General features: G+C 40.8%; 1 protein-coding gene across 7 annotated transcripts in view; it reads left to right on the top strand.

Annotated features, from left to right (window-relative positions):
• CALD1 (caldesmon 1) overlaps window positions 1-15,955 on the top strand; it is a 207,362-nt gene extending 191,407 nt beyond the window's left edge. For 4 of the 7 annotated variants that reach the window (XM_056123921.1, XM_056123923.1, XM_056123925.1 and 1 more), the window contains 6 exons: window positions 328-371; window positions 463-544; window positions 2,459-2,596; window positions 5,055-5,150; window positions 10,469-10,549; window positions 13,690-15,955. In XM_056123921.1, coding sequence (XP_055979896.1) covers window positions 328-371; window positions 463-544; window positions 2,459-2,596; window positions 5,055-5,150; window positions 10,469-10,549; window positions 13,690-13,695 — 447 coding nt within the window. In that variant the 3' untranslated portion in view covers window positions 13,696-15,955. The remainder of the gene's footprint in view (window positions 1-327; window positions 372-462; window positions 545-2,458; window positions 2,597-5,054; window positions 5,151-10,468; window positions 10,550-13,689) is intronic. The other 3 variants (XM_056123924.1, XM_056123926.1, XM_056123929.1) reach the window with 2 other exon arrangements.
• Window positions 15,956-21,732: the final 5,777 nt, after the last annotated feature.

The following is a 21,732-nucleotide window of genomic DNA, read 5'->3' as shown; positions in this document are numbered from 1 at the left end:
TTATTTTGATCCTAATTTATATTATTTCAGAGGCATCTTGATCCCATTTTTGTCTCCTCTCTGATTTGCCTCTACACCTCATGTATCTCTATATTCTTTAACCTCTGGATGAAATGCTCCTTTCATCTCCTAAATCTCATTATTAAATACTCTCAACATGATTTTACTCTCTAAGCAGAGGTGCCCTGTACAGCCTCTTAACTGCCTTTAACATGCTTTGATGCTTTTAGTCATCAGAGTAAGAAAAGATAGCGGTTAGCCATATCAGCCAAGAAACACTATTTGTGAGCTGAAAATATTCACTGGTCTTTCTTTTTCGCTTTCTAGATAGAAGAGCGAGCAGAATTTTTGAATAAGTCTGTGCAGAAAAGGTAAATACAGTGCATTGTTCAGTTGTGACTCAGCAGCAGTAATGTACAATAATACTCTCTGATATTTATCAGTGTGTATTTGATTCTTTAGCAGTGGCATCAAATCAACTCATCAAGCAGCTGTCGTGTCCAAGATTGACAGCCGACTGGAGCAGTATACCAGTGCAATTGAGGTAAGAGATGGTCTCAGAGTTATGGTCAAACAGAAACAGATTTCAGTGTTATAGATGATTAGAAAACATTTAGGACAAGAATCAAGTCCAGTAACCACTAGGATGGGTTAAAAATATTCACAGTGCTTTGTTATACTTTGAACACACTACAGAAAACATTAATAAAGATATATTACAGAGAAACTTTAAATTATTGTTTACTACTTTCTGTCTAGGTATTCTTGAATGAAGGTATATTTTTAATGACTAAGTTTATTGGCACTTAACTTTATTATACATATGTTCACAAGTATATATTTAACAACTTTAATTCCTTATAAAATGTGTGCCCATTTGTGGTTTTAAAGGGCTCCATCTGGGTTAATCCTCATTTGCTTATAAAAACTTGTATTATTAAATAAAATTAGTGGTAAAGGATGAAAGAGTAAACATGAACGTAATCATCAACAGTTCCAAATTGAATGCTTTATACTTGAAAAACCATCATTTATGCATCTGTCAAATCCAATGTTTCCCCACCCTGTTGATAGGGGGTTGACTTTATTTGGAAATAATACTTATTCCCAAGTACCAAATCACTAAGAAAGTAAGATGCCCTTAATCAATATGTGGTCCTTTTTCTCCTATGTATAGATTTTTGTCAATGTTTTTTTTCCATCTATCTCAGAACACCTGTCATGTAAATGGGTCAGTTCAATTTTATTTTTCTCCCAGTACTGCAAAGTGAAAATTCCTATAAAATGATTCAGAAACAAACCAGAACATGAACATATGAACATATGAACATATGAACATATGAACATAAACATGAATGATTCAGAAACAAACCAGAACCAGAACATAAGAAAGTGAGAGAACTGGCTGATGTAGCAAATCAGTAATCAAATCCTAACACTCAGGGGATGATTTTTACAAAATACATCATTTTACAGAGGGGGGCTTTTCTATGAATGAATCACAGGTCTAATGAAACTCACAAAGAGCAGACTCTGACCTTTAGTCTTTACACAGACTGAAAAAAATGTTTATGCCCTGGGCACTGCACTGAGTGTGTCACTCGCCCTGGTTGACCGTCTTGACCACACCAAAGGCCACAGAGCAGCGGACCAGGAAAGAAATGACCAAGATCCAGGGCATATCCACCGCTACAGCTGGAAAAGTACCTCCAATGCACTCTTTTCTTCCTGACATTCCTCTCTTCTTCCTCCCAGTCTACTCTCCATGCTGTGATGTCTCATCTTTCAGTCTCTCAGCCTGGTTATGCCACAGTTCGCCTCTGCTGCTACCTCTGCATGGATAGCGTTTGCTCCTTTTCACCTCATCACTTCCAAGTCTTCCAGATCTGGTACTTGCTCAGAATAACCTTCTTTGTTTCCCTAAGCTAAGCCTTCCTTTCTTGTGTGCTCTCTGGGCAGGCTTTGTGGCATAATACTTCATCTTCCGTAGCACTGACTGCAAGGTGAAATAAACACTGGGGTAGCTAATGACTATCTTTTCTCCTTTATCAAAATTAAGCCCTCTGCTAAAACACAGCTCACAGGGCAGATGACCCTAAGTACCTCTATATCCCCAGCACCTATCACAGAGCCCTGCCCACAGTAGACACTCAACAAGTATCTGTCGCAGAAATGACATGGGATTTCACTATCACATTAAGTGGTGTGAAATGAGTGATAGAAAGGTTATTATGCTCTTGAAGCACCCATGTAATCTAGATCTGAGGATTTGTTGTGAGGCCTATTTATCATTCAAATATAGTTTTACATCAGAGGTTAGAACTCATTTGGGAGAAAGATGTTTACACACTGGATTTGGTTTTTCTTCAAATGATGATGTTGAGGAAGACACTCTCACTTTAATTGGATAAGAACAAACTTGTCAACTCCAATACTAAAAATAATTTATGCCCTTCAGGGGACAAAATCTGCCAAACCTACGAAGCCAGCAGCCTCAGATCTTCCCGTTCCTGCAGAAGGTGTCCGCAATATCAAGAGCATGTGGGAGAAAGGGAATGTGTTCTCATCACCCTCTGCTTCCGGCACACCCAACAAGGTGAGCAGATGGTTTTTCACATGTAATCTTGAAGTCTGGATTTTTTTTTTTTTGCTGTTTTTCTTTGATAATTAACATCAGTTTCATAATAAAGGCAGTGAAGAAGGTATCATTTCTTTTTTCTCTTACTTTTTTCTTGACGTGTCACTAATTTCTAATACTATAGAATTCATTGTACCCATCCTGAGAAAGAACCCACCCTCCCCACTACCATGATGTCCTTCAGTAACCGCCATCATTTTCCTGGAGTCTAGGAGTTTGTTTTGGTTTCTGCCAGACCATTTGCTTTAGTTGTTGCTGTTCCATAGAATGAATCATTCATAAAATGCCTTTCACCTCTCCACATTTCTTTCACTTAGCACAGCATCTCATGTTCCATCCATTGTGTCCCAAATGGCACCATTTTATCTGTTTTAGTAGCAAAGGTTTAATAGCAAAGCTTCCGAAAGCATCCTGCCCGCACGGCAGAGTCTGGCAAACTCCCCGTGGCGTACTCATTATGCCAAAAACCAGTAACAATGATGGGTCTCATTCTCCTGACCTTGAAAGAGCCTTGAATATGGCACTTTCTAAAATCTCAAGGACTAGGACGAAGGAGATGTTACTGGTGCCTGCTCAAGGAAATTGATGAACAACAGGATGATCGTGATCGTGATCGTGATCGTGAATAGCAAAGCTTTTACCCAATCATCTGTTCCACTGGGCTGAGTCCATATTTTGACTATTATAAATAATGGTGCCATGAATTCTATACAACAGGACATAAATATCCTTTCAAATTAGTATTTTGATATGATAAAGGTATAATTCTTTTTATTATTTTATTATCTTTTAAAATTTAGGTAAGATGGTTACAATAGTGGTAGTTTTCATACTCTTGATGTGCACAAAATTACTGCATCTTTATCACCACCAAAGTCCCCAAGTTCCACCACCACTCTCTTCAAGTCACCCTGAATTAGCCCAATCACCCCTTGGCCTCTTGCCTCTACCTTCCACCCACTGCTTGGTAATCTCAACTCTGAAGTTCAAGCTTAGGGTTTGTTCTCTTTTGATCTCATCTATTCCTTTGTTTTGTTTCTCTAGATAGAAGGTCTGATTCTTAATATCTTCTACAGTGATTTAAATGCAAGCTCTGATAGAATGTGTTTATGAGGTTAGACTAAATTCTGTTCTCTGGATACAGCTCTCTGAATTAAAGTGTCTAAAATTAATCATGACTCTTGTAGGGATTGGGCTAAGGGCAGAGACTGGGGAAAGAAAACCAAATCACACACCTCATACTTGTGAGAATGGCCTGCTTCAAATAACAGGGACACAACCAGTGCTGGTGGGAATAGGGCAGGGAAAGGAAGTGTCATTCCCTGCTGGTGAGATTGTCGTCTAGGAAACAGCATGGCAACTTCTCAAAAAATTAAAATTTCCCACATGACTCAGTAATTTCAGTCTTTGGCATCTATCCCAAGAACACAAAAACTTTAATTCTAAGAGATGTATGCACACCTATGCTCATTGCAGTATTATTTACAATACCCCAAATGGAATACAACCATGGTGCCCAACAACATAGGAGTGATGAAGAGGTTGTGATACACACACACACTCTATACATATATATGTATATAGTGTATATACATATATGTATAAATGTATGTATATATGTATGTGTATATTATGTGTATAAATGTGTATATATATGTGTGTGTATATATGTGTGTGTATATATATAAAGATATATATATATATATATTCAGCTACAAGAAAATAAAAAAGTCTTGCATCTTGGATGGACGTGGAAGAAATCATGCTAAGTGAAGTGAGTCAGAATGACAAACACTGGATGCTAATTCTCATATGGTATATAGAGAAAGAAAGTTAGTAAATAAACAATTATTGTGAAAACAAACCCCAAGATTCTGCCTACAGAATCAAGAACGCCAAGCAGGGTTACAAGAAAAGAACTGGAGACAATAGGAATGGAAGATTGGCATTCTGCTAATGTATATAGTACAAACATCACTGTATGCCTGAAACTTTAATATCAATGCTCTTGTAAGTCATAGTACAAAAATTTAAAACACAGAAAGAAAATTGGATAACATTGTCATCCAAAAAATCACATTTAAGGGGCCGAGTGATAGTACAGCAGGTAGGGTGTTTGCCTTACACATGGCCAACCCGGGTTCAACCTCCGGCATTCCATAGGGTTCCCCAAGCACCGCCAGGAGTAATTCCTGAGTGCAGATCCAGGAGTAACCCCTGAGCATCGCTGGGTGTGACCCAAGAAGCAAAAGAAAAATCAAGTTTAAGATTCTTTTTACTTCAAACAAATATAATAATTAATAATTGAGTTGGGGCTATGAAAAAAATAACAATGCCTTCCGGTAGCTTTGATGATTTCTTTCCAGATAAAGTTTTTTTTTTCTTTCTTTAATCACTTGGATGGTTGACTCAATAGGAAACTGCCGGACTGAAGGTGGGTGTTTCCAGCCGTATCAATGAATGGCTCACTAAAACCCCCGATGGGCACAAGTCACCTGCTCCCAAACCTTCTGTAAGTAGCTTTGGGTTCTCCTGAATATCTTCAATTTCTCGGCTTTCAGAAATCAAGAAAAATTAAATAAAATAGCTATTGTCCCTTTGCCCCAGAAAGACCTTCTCCTGCTCTTTGTTCTTACTGCTGAGCAAGCAGCTAGGAGAGATGGGGATTTAGAGAGAACGGTCTGGAAAAACCACAACCCAGAGACCCTGAGGGAAAAATGGAACCAAATCCTTTCTTCTCCACTCCGAGAGCAGCAGTGAACCAGACCTCTGGGGCAGTTCAAATTTACATCGGTCTGTTTCAGCTCAGCTTCTAATCTATCAGTTACCACCAGGAGTTTGAAAAAACAAAAATATTAAATTATCTTGGCCACAACTTTCTCCAGAATACCCCTAAGCTTCTTCCACAGAAAAATGTGTGCTTGTTAGCTATTTTCAACCCACAGTTTCTAATTTGCCTAATGTCTGTGACTGAACACAAAAAGGTGTTAGGTAGTTGTCGAAATAATTGTTAACATTTTATTGCCAACACCTCCAAAGGAAAGCCATTTAAAAACAAAAACACTATAAAAATGGAAACTCTGAGAACTTATGACGAGTGCTATTTCTGGAAATCTAAGACTTTCTTATTCAGTGTGACCGTCTTACTAGAAAATCTTGTCAATCTTTTCTCTGATGTCTATGATAATTGCTTTGTCTTTATGTGTATAATACCTCCATCTTCTGTGCTGGTGAGCGTTCTCTGTTAAGTTGGCTTTTATCCCTTTATCAATGCCCCCAACATGAGGGGTTAGACAGACTTAACTCTCAGAACCTCTTCACTCCTTTCATCTCCGAAAGCATTGGAGACTTTCCAGTCAAAAAATAAAAACACAGGGACTTTCTCTACCTTGCAAACATGCAAATCATACACGTTCAGGAACCTCATGAACCTACTGGAGAACTCTCATGAGAGGAAGGAAAGAGAACGAGAGAAGTAGACATCTCTCTGATGAGCATCCTATCTTGCTCAAGTAGATTTTCCCCCACATTTGCCGTCTATTTCATTTTCATCCCAGATAATATTCAATTACTGATCCCATATATATTTTTATCAACACTTGAATTGATATCATCAGCTGTGTCATCCTCATGGGAGGGTTACCAGATTAAATTCAACAACAGCAATGATGGGTCTCATTCTCCTAAAGAGCCTTGAATATAATCTCAGGGCTAGGATGAAGGAGACGTTACTGGGGCCTGCTCGAGGCAATCGACGAATAACAGGATGATTTGTGATTTGTGATTTTGTGACTATTACAATAGATGCAGCTGTGTCAAAGTTTTTTACCAACAGCCCCATTTGCTGGATTACCGTCAATCATATTTAAAACAGGACCAAAAAAAAAAAGAAGTATGAACAAGTTACAAAAATATCGCTTGCTTTGCCTACTATTTACAAACTAATTTGCTAGACTGTCTACTAGAGAAGGTGAAGAGGAAAAGGAAAAACTGTGGTGAGGCTGGAGCAATAGCACAGCAGGCAGGGCATTTGCCTTGCACATGGCTGAACCGGGTTCAATCCACAGCATTCCATATAGTCTCCCAAGCACCGCCAGGAGTAATTCCTGAGTGCAGAGCCAGGAGTAACCCCTGAGCATCGCTGGGTGTGGCCCAAAACACACAAAAAAAAATGTGGCACAGATTATGATAATCTCCCCATGACACGCTGAGTTTTATAAACTAGAACTGACTTTGCCCAATGAAGGTGAGATTGCAGAGAGGGCAGGGGAAGGGAAAGGTAATTGATGTGAATAAAAAGTTGATGTGAGGGAAATCAATAAGAAACTTTAAGCTTCATGCACATTCCTAGGATAGCAAACCCAGCGCTAGTCAAGGAGGAACAGCAGCGGAGCAGTCCTCTTGGAGCTGGACATGAGCTGGATCCCAGTCAGACCGGAGGATAAGTCACGATACTAGACGTTCCACAAGAAAAAGATGAAGGGCTAGAGTGATAGCACAGCGGGTAGGGCGTTTGCCTTGCACGGGGCTGACCCGGGTTTGATTCCCAGCATCCCATATGGTTCTCCGAGCACTACTAGGAGTAATTCCTGAGTGCATGAGCCAGGAGTAACCCCTGTGCATCGCTGGGTGTAACCTAAAAAGCAAAAAAAAAAAAAAAAAGGAAAAGAAAAGAAAAAGATGAAATTTCTCTAGTGTTCAAAGTGCTAATTGGATCCTGCAAATGCAAAAAGAAAAAGAAAAAAAAAAACATGGACGGTGGAAATGTGAAGACCAGGAGGCTCACTTAGAAATGCATGGTCTTGTCCAGGGATTTTCACACTGGAGGCCTGCAGCTATGTGCTCTATTTCTTTGCTTTCTTTTGCTCCAACTTATCGTATGAACACAGAGATTGAGATGTGCAGATGTGCGTCTTGGATCTGTTGATTTGCTTTTCCCTTTCTTACACTAACCTTCTTGAGGTGTTTCTGTTCCCAGCCTGGCCTTTAACTTGGACACTTAAGGGGCTCTTGTCAGACTGACCCTGAGCCCAGGATGTCAGAGGATTCCCTAAATCCAACGGAAAACAGGAGTTCCCTCCCCCACCCTTCCACATACACACCCAAGTGCTTTCTGACTTTGCACCCAAGATGATCTCTTCTCAGTCTATAGTCCAGGATTCTCTCTGCTGCATATGAATAGAGGGGAAAGTGTCCAAAGCTGCGTGGATTATGGCTTCTAAGGAATAATTAGAAGGAAATTCTTTTACCAAAGAGGAAGAGGAAGAGGAAAGCCCAGAATATTGTTTCTGATCTAAAATTCACTTAAGAGGACAACCCCCCTCCACCACGGGCTTTCACCTAATCAGAAAACTTAAAGTACTCAGAATAATTTGACAAATCAACCTGATTTTGGAGTTGGGTCCCTGAAAGGCAGCATATCCGAAAGTAAACATCAATCTATGCCTGATTATTTCTGGGATCATTTTTACAATTTGGGGATAGAATATACAGGATTTTCAGGATTTTCAATGTCAACTGGAATTCTATTTTGAGTATGTCTGTTTTACCTGGCTCATCTATTCTTTATGTCTGAAGCCCATATTGTACACAGCAATCAAAATGCTAATTTGTCTTTCTTTCTTTTTTTAAAAAAAAATACCAACAATATCTTTCTCAGTCGAATTATCTTCTTTATTCTTTGATCTGTGGGTGATTAGAAGCTGCTTTTCCTGTCTTCATTCTCCTCTTCTTCCAGAGTGGGTCTTTCGGTAACATGTAGTCTGGTCAGGTAACTCCATTTATGTTCTCCTTTTGATTTAAAATGCCAATTTAGCACTGGAATGTTAATATTTTCTTAAAAGGGGTTCCTTAAACTCTTTAAGTGATCTGCAAAGATTCAAAGGCAGAATTTAAGTAAAGCAGAACATTCATGTGAAAGAAAAATATTTGTCTTATATGAATCAAATAAATAAAGTAATAATAGTTCTTTTCTAGACCATCCATTAGCATGTTCCTAATTATAGTTTCCAAAATTTTTAAAACAGTCTTCCAGACAATTTGGCAGCTTCTACTCACATTGGCAAATGTAGTGGAATTCTTCAAAAACAATCTGATTTGTTGCTTACTCGTTCCAAGTTAAATAGGTGTAACTCTCTAATAGACTATCAGGAATTCAGGCCACAATGGAAATCCAGAAATTCAGTAAGATTAAAGCAAATCTGAAATGTTTCACATGGTACCATTTAACTAGGACATTTTCTGCATTCAGATATCAATACTCTTTATCAAACGTATGGCTATTTAGACTGGTGACCATGAATTAAATGCACTGCTATTTGCTTAGCCTTACTAATGAGAGACATGTTTGCCAAAATAAACATGACTATTTCGGTAAAACACATTTATTTTCTGCAAACTACCTTTTGCCAAGTACTAATATAAGCAAATGCAGGAAGAAAAGTAAATGGAAAAAAAAAAGTTTGGATCTTTATCCAACCCAAATTAATTATGAGGCAGTAAATAATCAAAACTATATCATTGTTATTGATCCTCCTTTACCGTTTTCTTCCCAAGATTTCCACAGCTTCTCTCCTATGTCATCAACTGTCCCTTTCTTTTATGATCACAATCTGTAGTATATGTCTACTTTTGTGGACCCAGGTTCTGTTGGTAGACATCTGAATTATGTTTGCTCCCAGGGAAACAAAAGTCCTCTTAGTTCAAGGAAAGCATGATCAGAAAAGTGTCTTTGTTTGGGCTGCCTGGAAGCAGCAGAACCTAAACTAGGAATAGGAATGAAGTAGTGTACTAGTCCAGAGAACACTGCCTGGCTGAGATGAGGAAATGAGGCAGCCAATGAAGTGATTAGCAGTCACCACATGGACTGACAACTTAATCCCACAGGGGGCGCTCTGGAAGCTCTATGCGACATAGGGAATTTTGGCTGGAGGAAGTCTGAGCTGTATTCCCACAGTCATTCTCATAAGGGCAGGGAGGACTGCAGCTATGCATGCATGTCAATTTTCTAGACTTCCAGACCTCTTCATGCCCTTGGGTAGACAAAGAGGACCAAGAGATCCAGATAAATATCTCTGCGGCAAAATGGAGTATTACCATTTGGAAAATCAGGCTGATGCACCTTAAAGTTGTAGGGCCAGGGTGCATGAGCCAGGTCCAAAGGAAAGTAATCTGCAAAGGGGGAAATGCTTTGAAACCCAGAAGGAATTACTGAAAACTTATCTATGTGCTCTGTTCTCAAAAGCAAACATAGGAAAGCGAAAACAGGCAACCTGTGCCTTTTCAAGAGTTGTGGGATTACGCTGTGAAGCCAGGTGTTTAAACAGTTTTGTTTTCAAAATTTTGCAAACTTGAAGCCAGAGAGATAGGACAGCAGGTAAGGTACTTGCCTTGTACTCTCCCAACACACATGATAAATAGCACCCAAGCCCTGCCAGATCCCCAAATGCAAGAATCAGGCATAAGCCCTGAGCACACTCAAGTATCACCCAAAATACAAAAATAATAAAAATTAAAACTTACAGCACAACAACGACAACAAAATAGCATATGTTACATTAAATATGTTGATATTCCAAATCCTTGGTAAAGGACAAGACCTAAATTCTAAACATTCTAGTCCGTTCAGCTCAGGGTCACACTAATCACACAGCTTATGGTCTGGATAAAAGCAATGGCTGATGAGGCCTTCTGTCCACTTCAGATCACTAGGATGAAGAATATTAAACAAGAAACTGACTCAGACAAGTCATCAAGCAGAGGTGATGGTTTGTTTCGATCTGACCAGAAAATATAAATATCATCTTTATATTTTTTTCTTTTACTCTTTAGGATTTGAGGCCAGGAGACGTGTCTGGCAAAAGAAACCTCTGGGAAAAGCAATCAGTGGATAAGGTCACTTCTCCCACAAAGGTAATCTACTAGAAGGATCTGTACTAAATACATTCTCCTCAGGCTTCCTCTGCTATGTATTCCAGGGTTCAGTGAGAAGTACTTCTGATCCAGAGAGCCTTTCCTGGGTGACCATCAATGTCTCGTGGCCTGGATGTAGGTTTGTAGGAAAAGGTCCATCAATCATGCATTGATGTCTAAGCCTGTAAGAGAACTCCAGAAGACCGATTCTGGTCACTCTTGTGTATAACACTGACAAGCAAGCAGAAACTGTAGGGACAGCTATGATTTACATTTGCCTATAAGATCCAGCTTTGGACCTCAGCCACTTAAAGATCACCTAGAGTCCAGGCCGGAGTGGTAGTACAGTGGGTAGGGCATTTGCCTTGCACATGGCTGACCCAGGTTTAACCCCCGGCATCCCATATGGTCTGCAAAGCACCACCAGGAGTAACCCCTGAGTACCATCAGAATAAAGGTAAAGGCCCTCCCGTTGATCGTCGATTTGCTCGAGCGGGCCCAGTAACGTCTCCATTGGAGACTCTGTTGTTATTGTGTTTGGCATATCGAATACTCTCGGTAGCTTGCCGGGCTCTCCGAGAGGGGTGGAGGAATCGAACTCGGGTCGGCCATGTTGCCTGCGTGCAAGGCAAACGCCCTACCCGCTGTGCTATCGCTCCAGCCCTATCAGAATAAATAAATAAAATAAAATTTTTTTAAAAAGATTACCTAGCGAAAGGGTCTGTCTCCTTGAATTATTCTAAAGGATACTTAGCATTCAAGACTGCCGTGACAAAAAAAGTTAAAAGGATCCAAACATTGCACAAAGCAATAAAAACTAAGGATAAAAGGCTGAGAGTGCTGAGTTTTATCTTTTTGTGGTGGGAAGGGGGTCTTTTGTTCAAAGGGTGTATTCTTCTCACAGGTAACTCAGGATAATATGGAGATCATGCTCAAACTGTTGTAAGATCTGTTGTACCAGGAGCTAACTTAACTCCTAACTGTAGCACTCCCCCATTTCAATTAATGAAATGAAATGAAATTCCCCCTCTTCTCCTGTACTAGGGGGAATTTTTTAGCGAGAGAAAATAGGGATCAAGCATAGGGCAGTTTATGGTGACCAGACGGATAGGACAGCAGATAAAGCATTTGCCGTGCCCGCAGCCGAACCCGATTCCATCCCTGGCACCCCACATGGTCTCTGAGACCTCCCAGGAATGATCCCTGAGTGCAGAGCCAGGAGTAAAGCCTGAGCACTGCTGGATATGGCCCCCAAATCAAAACATACAAACAAACAACCTCTAGGGACAGAAGCAGTCAAGCAAAGCCAGGTCTAAAAATTACCCAAGGAAACTCGAGAATCACACAGTTCACTGAAGACAGAATGACTTCCTCTCCAATTTTCTCTGTGCTCTTCAGGCGCAGTTCCAGAAGAAGTTACTCCTTCTTCTCTACTAGTATGATTCAAATAAAACCCACTAGCCCAGCTTCACCATTTAAAATGACTTGTTAATAACTTCAGTTTTCTAAGTCATTGTTAAATATATTAAAAGTACCAAATAACCACAAGCCTTAACACTCGATCAGTTTCCACTCTAAGTAAAGTACTGTTCTACCTTTTTTTTTTTTGCTTTTTTTTGGGTCACACCCGGCAATGCACAGGAGTTACATCTGGTTCATGCACTCAGGAATTACTCTTGGCGGTGATCGGGGGATCACATGGGATGCTGGGAATCGAACCTAGGTCGGCTGTGTGCAAGGCAAACGCCCTACCCGCTGTGCTATTCCTCCGGCCCCCTGTTCTACCTTTTTAACCTACAGAAACTCATTTGACCCTCCAGCTAATATGTGAAGTAGGCATTATAATTACTCTCATTTATGAATAAGAACACTGAGGCAGAGATAATAAATTTTCTTACGTCACACAGCCAGTAACTAGTAGAACCTGGCCTGAAGCTCAGGACAACCTGCATTTTTAACTCTTGTACTTGCTTTCCTTGAGGCTGGCATATTCTGTTGAGAATTTATATTCAATAACCAAGTTGTAAAGTGCTTTGTAAAATTTTTCACCTGGCAAAGGGGGGATAGGATATTGTTCTTTAGTTGTTCTTTTTTTAAAGAATGAGCTTTCATCCACCTAAGTCATAAGGGCTCCTGCCCCTCTTGTGTGAGTTACTCAACTTTCAAACAGCGCATACATAGGGCTAGAGCAATAGTACAGTAGATAGGGTATTTGCCTTTCATGGGGCTGACCCAGATTGGATCCCCAGTATCCCATATGGTGTTCTGAGCCCTGCCAGGAGTGATCCCTGAGCTCAGACCCAGGAGTAAGCTCTAAGCACTGCCAGTTGTGGCCCCCAAACCAAAATAAACAACCAAAAAAAAAACCCACCTGTCAGATGTATAGAGTCTTCTAAGCTATTTTCACAGGTATAATGAAAGCTCTGTAAATAACACTCCTGAACTGGAATCTGAGAGTTGGAATAGATTGTTCTTATAGTTTGTATGACTTGTGAAAAAAAAAAAACCTGACCACAGTAGTGTTAACATTTAAGTTACTGGGGCTAGAGCAATAGCATAGCAGGTAGGGCATTTGCCTTGCACGTGGCTGACCCAGGTTTGATTCCCAGGATCCCATATGGTCCCCTAAGCACCTCCAAAAGTTATTCCGGAGTGCATGAGACAGGAGTAACCCCTGTGCATCGCCAGATGTAACCCAAAAAGGAAAAAAAAAACCATTTAAGTTACTGCATCTTCCCCACCTCCAATGTACCAAAGACTCTACAACAGTATCCTATGTTACATCTAGTGATAGAGTACAGACTTCATCAGGTATGATAGGACTCCGAGAACTCTGCCCACACAGTAAGATCATGTGTGTTCTAGAAGGACTAATACCTCGATTTCTGGTCCTCTGAAAGGGTTAACAAAACCAAATCCTCCACTCTTATTTTGGAAGGGGACTATAAAGGAGAATGGAGCGAGGGAAATGCAAGGGGAGAAATGAATAGTATAAGGATAGACTACAAGCAGCATATTTGAATGGAATGCCACCAAGCATCCATTCATAAAAACTCCTGCCAAACTGTAATTTTTCCCTCCCGAAAGCATCTAGCTGCAATACCATGATACGCTGATTTAAAACGGTCTTCTCTTTGCAGGTTTGAGACTCTCCAAGAAGGAACCCAAAACCCACTCAAGATGCTGGACCAGCTCAGCTGAAGAGTGGTCATTGGCTTTGTTTTATATTTATGTTGGTTTACTATGTTGGGTTCATTTTCTTTTGTTTCTCATTATCCCAGTAAACTCATGTATATTATCACTATATTTAATAATCACAGTCTAGAGATGTTCATGGTAAAAGTACTGCCTTTGCACAGGAGCCTGTTTCTAGAGACACCCATGCTGTGAAATAGAGATCCTTCTACTGATCCTCGGAACTCTGGGTCTGGACGGTGATGCCAACGACTTGGGAAGTCAATGGAAGCAGATTCAAGCCGAGATTGCCTGAGGAAATGTGTGCAGTAACCAGAAAATGAGTCATGGGGGTTTATTTGAAATACAGAAGACTTGTTATGCCTGCACTTTAGAATAAAGCATGGAAGAAATGATCTTATTAGGCAACTGTAACACTTTCTCTAAGTAACCCAATTCAGCTTTGACATACTGCAATCATGATTCTTTAAAATGTACTGCTAAGGTATTGCTTTTTTCATGCAGATGAATATCTCAATTGGATTCTGATGTTAGTGGACAGTGGTACTGATTTCTTTAGGTTGGTTGCTTTGTGGATTTCCTTGGTAGTGGTAGTACACAACATTTTAGATGGCCTGATTATGTATGTATATGCATACACGTATACAAACACACTAATGGTAGAAAGCTTTTTTGTGTGTGCTAGACTATTGTATTTAGCAGTATGTCCTTGTAACTAGCCAATATCACAGCTTTTTAAAAATTAAAAGTCACAATGCTATATTAATATCTCATCTTTGCCAACAGAGATATGGCAGAATAGGTATCAATGTTTCAATGTCCAATAACCTGTAAGGGGGGGAAAAGTGGAAATTGGAATGGTGGAAATGGGTTGACATTTTCTTTAAAACATCATATATATTTAGTTTATAATTAAAAGCAATCTTGAAGTCCAGTGTGAATCTTTCCAAGTCTACCATCTGGCTCAGACTCAACGCTTGCTCACAACTTTATTCTGTGCAATTAAGTTCACCAGAGGTTATCCTAGAAGATGTACAAAATCTTTTCCTTCTATCAACTTTAAAGACAAGAATTTTAATGAGAAGGTTGTACAGATTGGCATTCCATGTGTTGGTATACAAAAATCAACATTAGCGCTAGAAGCAGAGGAATGAGAAAAACCCAGTATTTCAGTATGACAGTACTTCCAGCGTTAGTATACTGACACATTTTTTGAAGTTTTGCCTTATGAGGGTTAGTACTTATCCTAAGTGGATTACGTGTTAAACTTTTAAAACACACACATACACAGATACATACATATATAACTTTCACTAATGTTAACTTTTTAGCCCCATCTTTTTGATTCTTCACTTTTTACACATATTTTTACATCAAATCTTATTTTTACTTAGAAGTATTCATCCGTTCATCCCAATAAATGATAAAAGAGTTGGCAATGTATTCTAGTGTCATGGGTATACATATACTGTAAGTAAATTAATTTATACCTCTACTGACTGAACCAAAATTATTGTCATCTCAGTTCCTACCACAATGAGATAGTCCACCCCAAAGTTCTATTTTTGAGTCTGTATTGTTCCCTGGAAGAGCTGACCAGGGCAGGGCTGCCTAGGTAGTGATTACTGCTCTCCAAAGACTATTTTTTTTTGTAAATCAATAAGAAGTTGTTGAAGTCTAGCATTTAGCATACCTGGGCCAAAGGAAGGAGTCACCAAGATGGCACAAGTCATCCAGCTTTGACAGAGGAGACGTGAGTCTATGAGATGACCAAGAATTCACTGGTAGCTGGCATTAATGTCCTAGCATTAACACCCATCACTGAGGTCTAAGGCAAGGGGACAATGTCTTCTTGTATTTTTGAACAAGTGCTTCTCCTGATCACTATTATATGTATTTTCTAGAAAGTCTAAAGTTGACAAAAGAATATCTCGATTCTGACTTTTATTCCAAGGTTTGGATGGAATGTGTTTTAGGGTAGAATTTTATTCTGTTTGGATTTAATCCTTTGAAAACAAAAATCCTTGTTTACATGTATGGTTACAATTCTCTGTTATCTTTAAGAAGTCAAACTGCAAGGTGACTAGCATGTTCTGTGAATCTGCCATTCCTAAGGATTTTGTAACACTTGTTATTTTTCACTGAGAAATGATTGCTGCAAGAAATATATATTGTGAAAATGCATCCACAATAAATGGAATTCCTCCAAATGCCATGGATTCACTTTTTTGTTGTTGATGATTTGATAGGGGTGGGGGGACGCACCTGGCAGTGTTCAGGGCTTACTCCTGGCACTGCACTCAGGAATGACTCCTGGCAGGACCATATGAGATCCTGGAGATCAAACCCAGGTCAGCCATCTGCAAGGCAAGTGCCCTACCCACTGTATTATCGCTTGGGTCCCACACTTATTTTTATAGCACAACAGGTAGTGTGTTTGCCTTGCACGTAACCAACCCAGGTTCGATTCCTCCATCCCTCTTGGAGAGTCCAGCAAGCTACCGAGAGTATCCCGCCCTCACAGCAGAGCCTGGCAAGCTCCTTGTGGCGTGTTCGATATGCCAAAAACAGTAACAACAAGTCTCACAATGGAGATGTTACTGGTGCCCGCTCGAGCAAATCAAACAACGGGAGGACTGTGCTACTGATTACAGGAGTTCTGTCTGTTGTAATAAAGATGATGTAGCAAAACATTTCACATTTAAGTGTTGTTTTATCCTTCACCCCCCCCAAAAGCCACCTCGTATTTTTTAAAATAATTTTTATAGTCAATTTTAAACAAAACTTCGAATACTGTGTTGGTATAGACAACATGTATGGGAAATGGTTGAAAAGAGGGTTTTTTAAAACTCAAAAAAAAAATTTACAGGACCAAAGAGATAGGATAGGATTAGGACACTCACCTCGCAAGCAGCTAACTTGGGTGTAGTCTCCAGCATCACTTGTGGCTCTTCCAGCCGCATCAGGAGTGATCCTTGAGGACAGAGTCAGGAATAGCTCCTGAATACCGCTGGTGTGGCCCCAGGTTTTTTCTCCCTTCCTCAAAATGATGTTTTCTTCCACCTTCTTGCTTATTTCCAGTGTTGTCACAAAACACTCTTCTTCTTTGTCTTTTTTTTTTTTTTGGAATAACAATATTGTTATCTCAAAGGACTTGCCTTTGAGAGAGTTTGTTTGGTGGTGCTCAGGGGTTTCTCCTGTGCTTGTGCTCAGGAGTCCCTCTTGGTCCCTCTTGAACACATCAGGGGATCATGCAGTACAGGATTCAATCAGATCGACTCCATACAAGGCAAGCACCTTTAACCCCTGTAGTCTCTCTCCGACCCCAGGTCAAAAGAACTATAGTCACACAGAACACAAGATTCATTGCTAGTTTTCAACTGTATTCAGTGTACCAACCTGCTTAGAATTTGTCATTATCTTTCCTTTCCTTAGAACAAGCTTTCTTGGATAAGGTTGGCCAGTACCTACCATCAAGTAACCTAACTAACTGCTTGTGGCTTTCCCCCAATTGATGGAAATTAGCTCTGTCTTGATTAGTGTTACCAAATTCTTACTGCACATCAGAATGGAGATAAGTTCCATTCCCAGAAGATCTTTATTCAGTGAGCCTAAAACCAAGTTTTATACATTTTGCTACTCAAAATCATGCCTATTTTTCAAGTGCAGGTTCTGATCCAGTAGGTTGAGGGAAGAGCCTGGGCTACTGCATCTCTGCAGAGTCCTGGGTGAGGATGTAAAAGTGGCTGCAGTATGAGAACCATACTGAGAGTTGCTGTGGCTGGCTCTCACCTCACATTTTCTGAGGATGCCTGTTGGAAGGTTCTCACTGGAAACTATTAGAATGAGAGCACTAATTACGACTTAACACATCACAGCTTGCCCTCACTCTCCCTGAAAGAAAAACAATCCTACTCTGGTATAATTTTGGGTGAGTGGGGGAAATTATTTTTTGGTCCATTTTCAAGAATGTGTAAAACATTTTCCATATAAATTAATGGCAATAGCATTCCCAGCTATTAGGTGAGAGAATATTTTTATCTCAAACAGTGAGATCCTGATCCAAGCCCCTGCCTTCTCGTCCGCATAATATCTCACCAGACACTATTATTATGTACAAGTCTGCCTTAAAGAAGACAGGCTGGAGCCACTGTTATCCTGAACCCTGTAGGGAAAAAAATGCCAGAGCAACACTTAGTATCACTGTGTAGAGTGCAACGTTAGAGTCATTTGATCCAGGTGGCCCAGTTAGTCATTTGCTCCAGTCACTGCTAACTGTAACACATAAGGAACCGACATCCAGACAGAAAAGGGGGAATGAATGCAAATGGGGATGAATCACTTCCCTCCCACTTCCTAAGTTACCACTTCTGTCTTCCTAGACAGACCTAGCAGGCTGGGAAGAAAGGGGGCTTTCAATTGAGTTTGAAGTTAAAGTTTAAAATGAACGTAACCCCAAGTCTTAATACCAAAACCCCAAATCAAACTTTTAGTAGCTAAAAGTGACTGAAAAGTTATAAATTTGGTAAACATCACTGCCTATGGGATGGTGATTTCACTGTTCTAGTTACCAGTGTCCCATTCCATAGCATTTGTGAGGAAACAACAACAAAAATACTTCATAATTTTATCTTTAGACTTCACATTAAGTCTGGGTACTACTCTCTCTCTTTTGAGAGGGTTTATCCTACCCATTTTTTTTGTTGTTGTTGTATGGGTAGAGGATATTCTTACTATCTCTTTAAGTATTTCAACTCTAATCCCCAAATGTAATTTTTTCTTTTGCTTTTTGGGTCACACCCGGTGATACACAGGGGTTACTCCTGGCTCTGTACTCAGGAGTTACTCCTGGTGGTGCTCAGGGGACCATATGGGATGCTGGGAATTGAACCCGGGTAGGCCGCATGCAAGGCAAATGCCCTACCCGCTGTGCTACCTCTCCAGCGCCCCCCCCCCCATGTAATTTTTTTTAAAAATCAAACAGGACAAAATAATTCTAATGACAAAAGTTTAGGAAACATTTCACTACTGGAAGGATCCTTGATCTGAGTCTTGGGTAGTTGATGGGGTGGCACAGATTTCAGAATTTGACCTTGAAAACAGCTTAACAGGTTTTGCCCTAAAATGAGTCACCCAAACCCTAAATAGTCTACTGAAGGTCAAAGTTGGCTCCCAGTCCTGTAGACCAACTTCAATACCTTAGAAGCTCATAACTACTAACTTTTATGATGTCATAAATAACTGACCACCCTGGTGACCCCTCTGTCTTACAGAAGTCTCTGTTCATCAAAATGCATTCTCTTTCTAACACAATTTAAGGCCATGTTGCTAAAGGAAACTTTTCTGATTTCCATGCCAAACTATCTTTTGGAGTCTTGTCTTTTTCTTTCCTCTTTTCTTCCTCTACTTTTATGGTTGACTTTTATACTACAAGTACTACAAGCTTAGGTAAAAGGTAAAGGCCCTCCCGTTGATCGTCGATTTGCTCGAGCGGGCCCAGTAACGTCTCCATTGGAGACTTTGTTGTTACTGTGTCTGGCATATCGAATACTCTCGGTAGCTTGCCGGGCTCTCCGATAGGGGCGGAGGAATCGAACTCGGGTCGGCCATGTTGGCCGCTTGTAAGGCGAACGCCCTACCCACTGTGCTATCGCTCCAGCCCACAAGCTTAAAATCGACTAAATAAGAAGCTAATTTTCACTTAGAAAATTTAGAGGATATTGACCCATTTTGCTTTAAATCATCGGTGTTTCACCCTTTACTTTCGCTGTAGAGTCTATTCTCTCCACTGGTATGGCATTACAAATGCCTACATATAAGATCCCATGTAGGCACCAGAGAGTCAGAGTGTGCCTTGTATGTGCATGGCTGTGGGTTTGAAACCATGCACACTCACGTGCGCACTCACCACCACCACCACCAGAGCTAAAGATGGTGGGAAGGGGGGGGTAGAATCACATTAGGATGTAAAGGAGTCGTGACTGTATCTATTAGGATTATATTCAGTTGAATGAGACCAAACATGCAAACTGATTTATTTGCACGGCGCTCTGGAGGAGTGAAATATATTATTATTGAACAATTTTTTATTATTTAACAGTACTTGTAAACAGTCTCTAAGTTGGATTTTGAGAGGTCAAAAACCCCCTGGCATACCCTTTTACATTTCCTAGGATGTTTCTGACAACTCAAGCATGTAAAGAGAAAAACCCTTATTTTTCGAATTAAAGAAAAAAAATCACTACCCAATAAAAGCAAGTTAACGTGCCAACGATAAAACCCAACAAGGCACACGCCTTAACCTCCAGTGCCTGCTCAGCGAACGGATGCGGCAAACCCCCGACTAACAAACCGTTCGGGCAACGCCTCGCTGCTCCCCTCCCTCCCCAATTCCCATCGTCCTGCGGGTCCTCCCCTTCCCTTCCCGCGTGGGCTCTTTTCCTCGCGCTAACCGCGAAGGGATGCTCAAGGGAGGGCGGGAAGATGAAGGTTGTGGGGAGGCGGTACCTGCTCAAAGCCTCGCGAGATTAGTCCCGTTGCCCCGGTAACAAGCAGCTTTTTTTCCCTAGAGGGCGTGGCCAGCGCTGCGAGCGCTAAGGCGGCGATCATCCATCCTTAGGTAGCCCCGGGCCAGGTTGAAGTGTGTCTGGGCGGGGAGAGGACGGTCACTGATGTGACCCGAGGGATCGGAGACCCCCCCCGAGGCGGGGCGCCCCCCCCCGGGATGCTGGCGCCCCTGGACCGGGCGCGCAGGGTTAGAAGCGGGGCCCAAACTTGGGTCTCCAAGTCGCGCTCCAGACCACCTGGAGCCCCCCCAGGTGGGGCCCAGTCGCGCTCCAGACCACCTGGTCTGTGACCTCCGCTGGTCCCGGTTCTGGTCCCTGCACCGCTGTCTGGGTCCTGAACTTCGGTCTGTGTCTTTCTCTGCCTTCTGTGGCCACGCCCCCCCGCCCCCGCTGCTGGTGCCAGGGATGAGATGTCATTGGTCTGGGTCGTGAGCGTCTCAAGAATGATGCTCTGGACCAGGAGGTTTTCGTTATCTTAAGACTGCGGTGACTTCTTCACCAGCGGGGGAGAATTATTTGCGTTAGGAGTTGGACGTGCACCAACTCTTAGCTATTGAGGTTTCAGTGAGAAAAAATAGAATTCCGTCTTAAACTAGTAACCAAAATAGAAGAAAAACTCTATTGTTGTCTTTTTTTTTTCTCCAAACTTTGGGCAATGGAAAATTGAACCAGGAACAACAACAACGAAAAAAGTTAGACTATATATCACATTTCACTGCCCCAATATTGTGGGGTTATATATTTTTTTCTATTGTAGTCTTTTTTAATTTAACCAGTAAAAAAAAAAAAAGTTAAACTATATCACATTTCACTGCCCCAATATTGTGGGTTTTTTTTTCTATTGTAGTCTTTTTTAAGCTTTGGACAATGGAAATTTTAACCAGAAGAAAAAAGAAGTTAAATTATATCACATTTCACTGCCCCAATATTGTGTGTGTGTGTGTGTGTGTGTGTGTGTGTAGAGGGGGTTCCCCCTTGATTCATGATCCTTTTAATGCCTCAGAATCATTCTGAATTTTATATCTCTATGTGATACTTTAAAGGGAGACAATACAATGATTTGGCCGTTTTACTCTGAAAATTCCTTTTTAATCAAATTACCTCTTTGCTTTTTATCGTGAGTTTTGTCTTCTATGAAAATGCAAATGCTCTTCAGATCTTTAAAATAGAAGGCCATTATTAGCTTTGTTCTAGTAAGTTTTTAGAGAATCCTGTTATGGTTGCTAATTGAAAACAATATTTTGGAATGCACATGTAATGTAGTAAATAATTACAACCTGTGGGACTGGAGCAATAGCACAGCGGGTAGGGCATTTGCCTTGCACACGGCCAACCTGGATTCAATTCCCAGCATCCCATATGGTCCCCTGAGCACCACCAGGGATAATTCCTGAGTGCAGAGCCAAAAGTAACCCCTATGCA

Source organism: Sorex fumeus, unplaced genomic scaffold, assembly GCF_029834395.1.
Source record: "Sorex fumeus unplaced genomic scaffold, SorFum_2.1 ptg000048l, whole genome shotgun sequence".
NCBI classification, from domain to species: domain Eukaryota; kingdom Metazoa; phylum Chordata; class Mammalia; order Eulipotyphla; family Soricidae; genus Sorex; species Sorex fumeus.
Note: the sequence above shows the minus strand (reverse complement) of the source record. Positions and strands in the feature narration are given on the sequence as shown.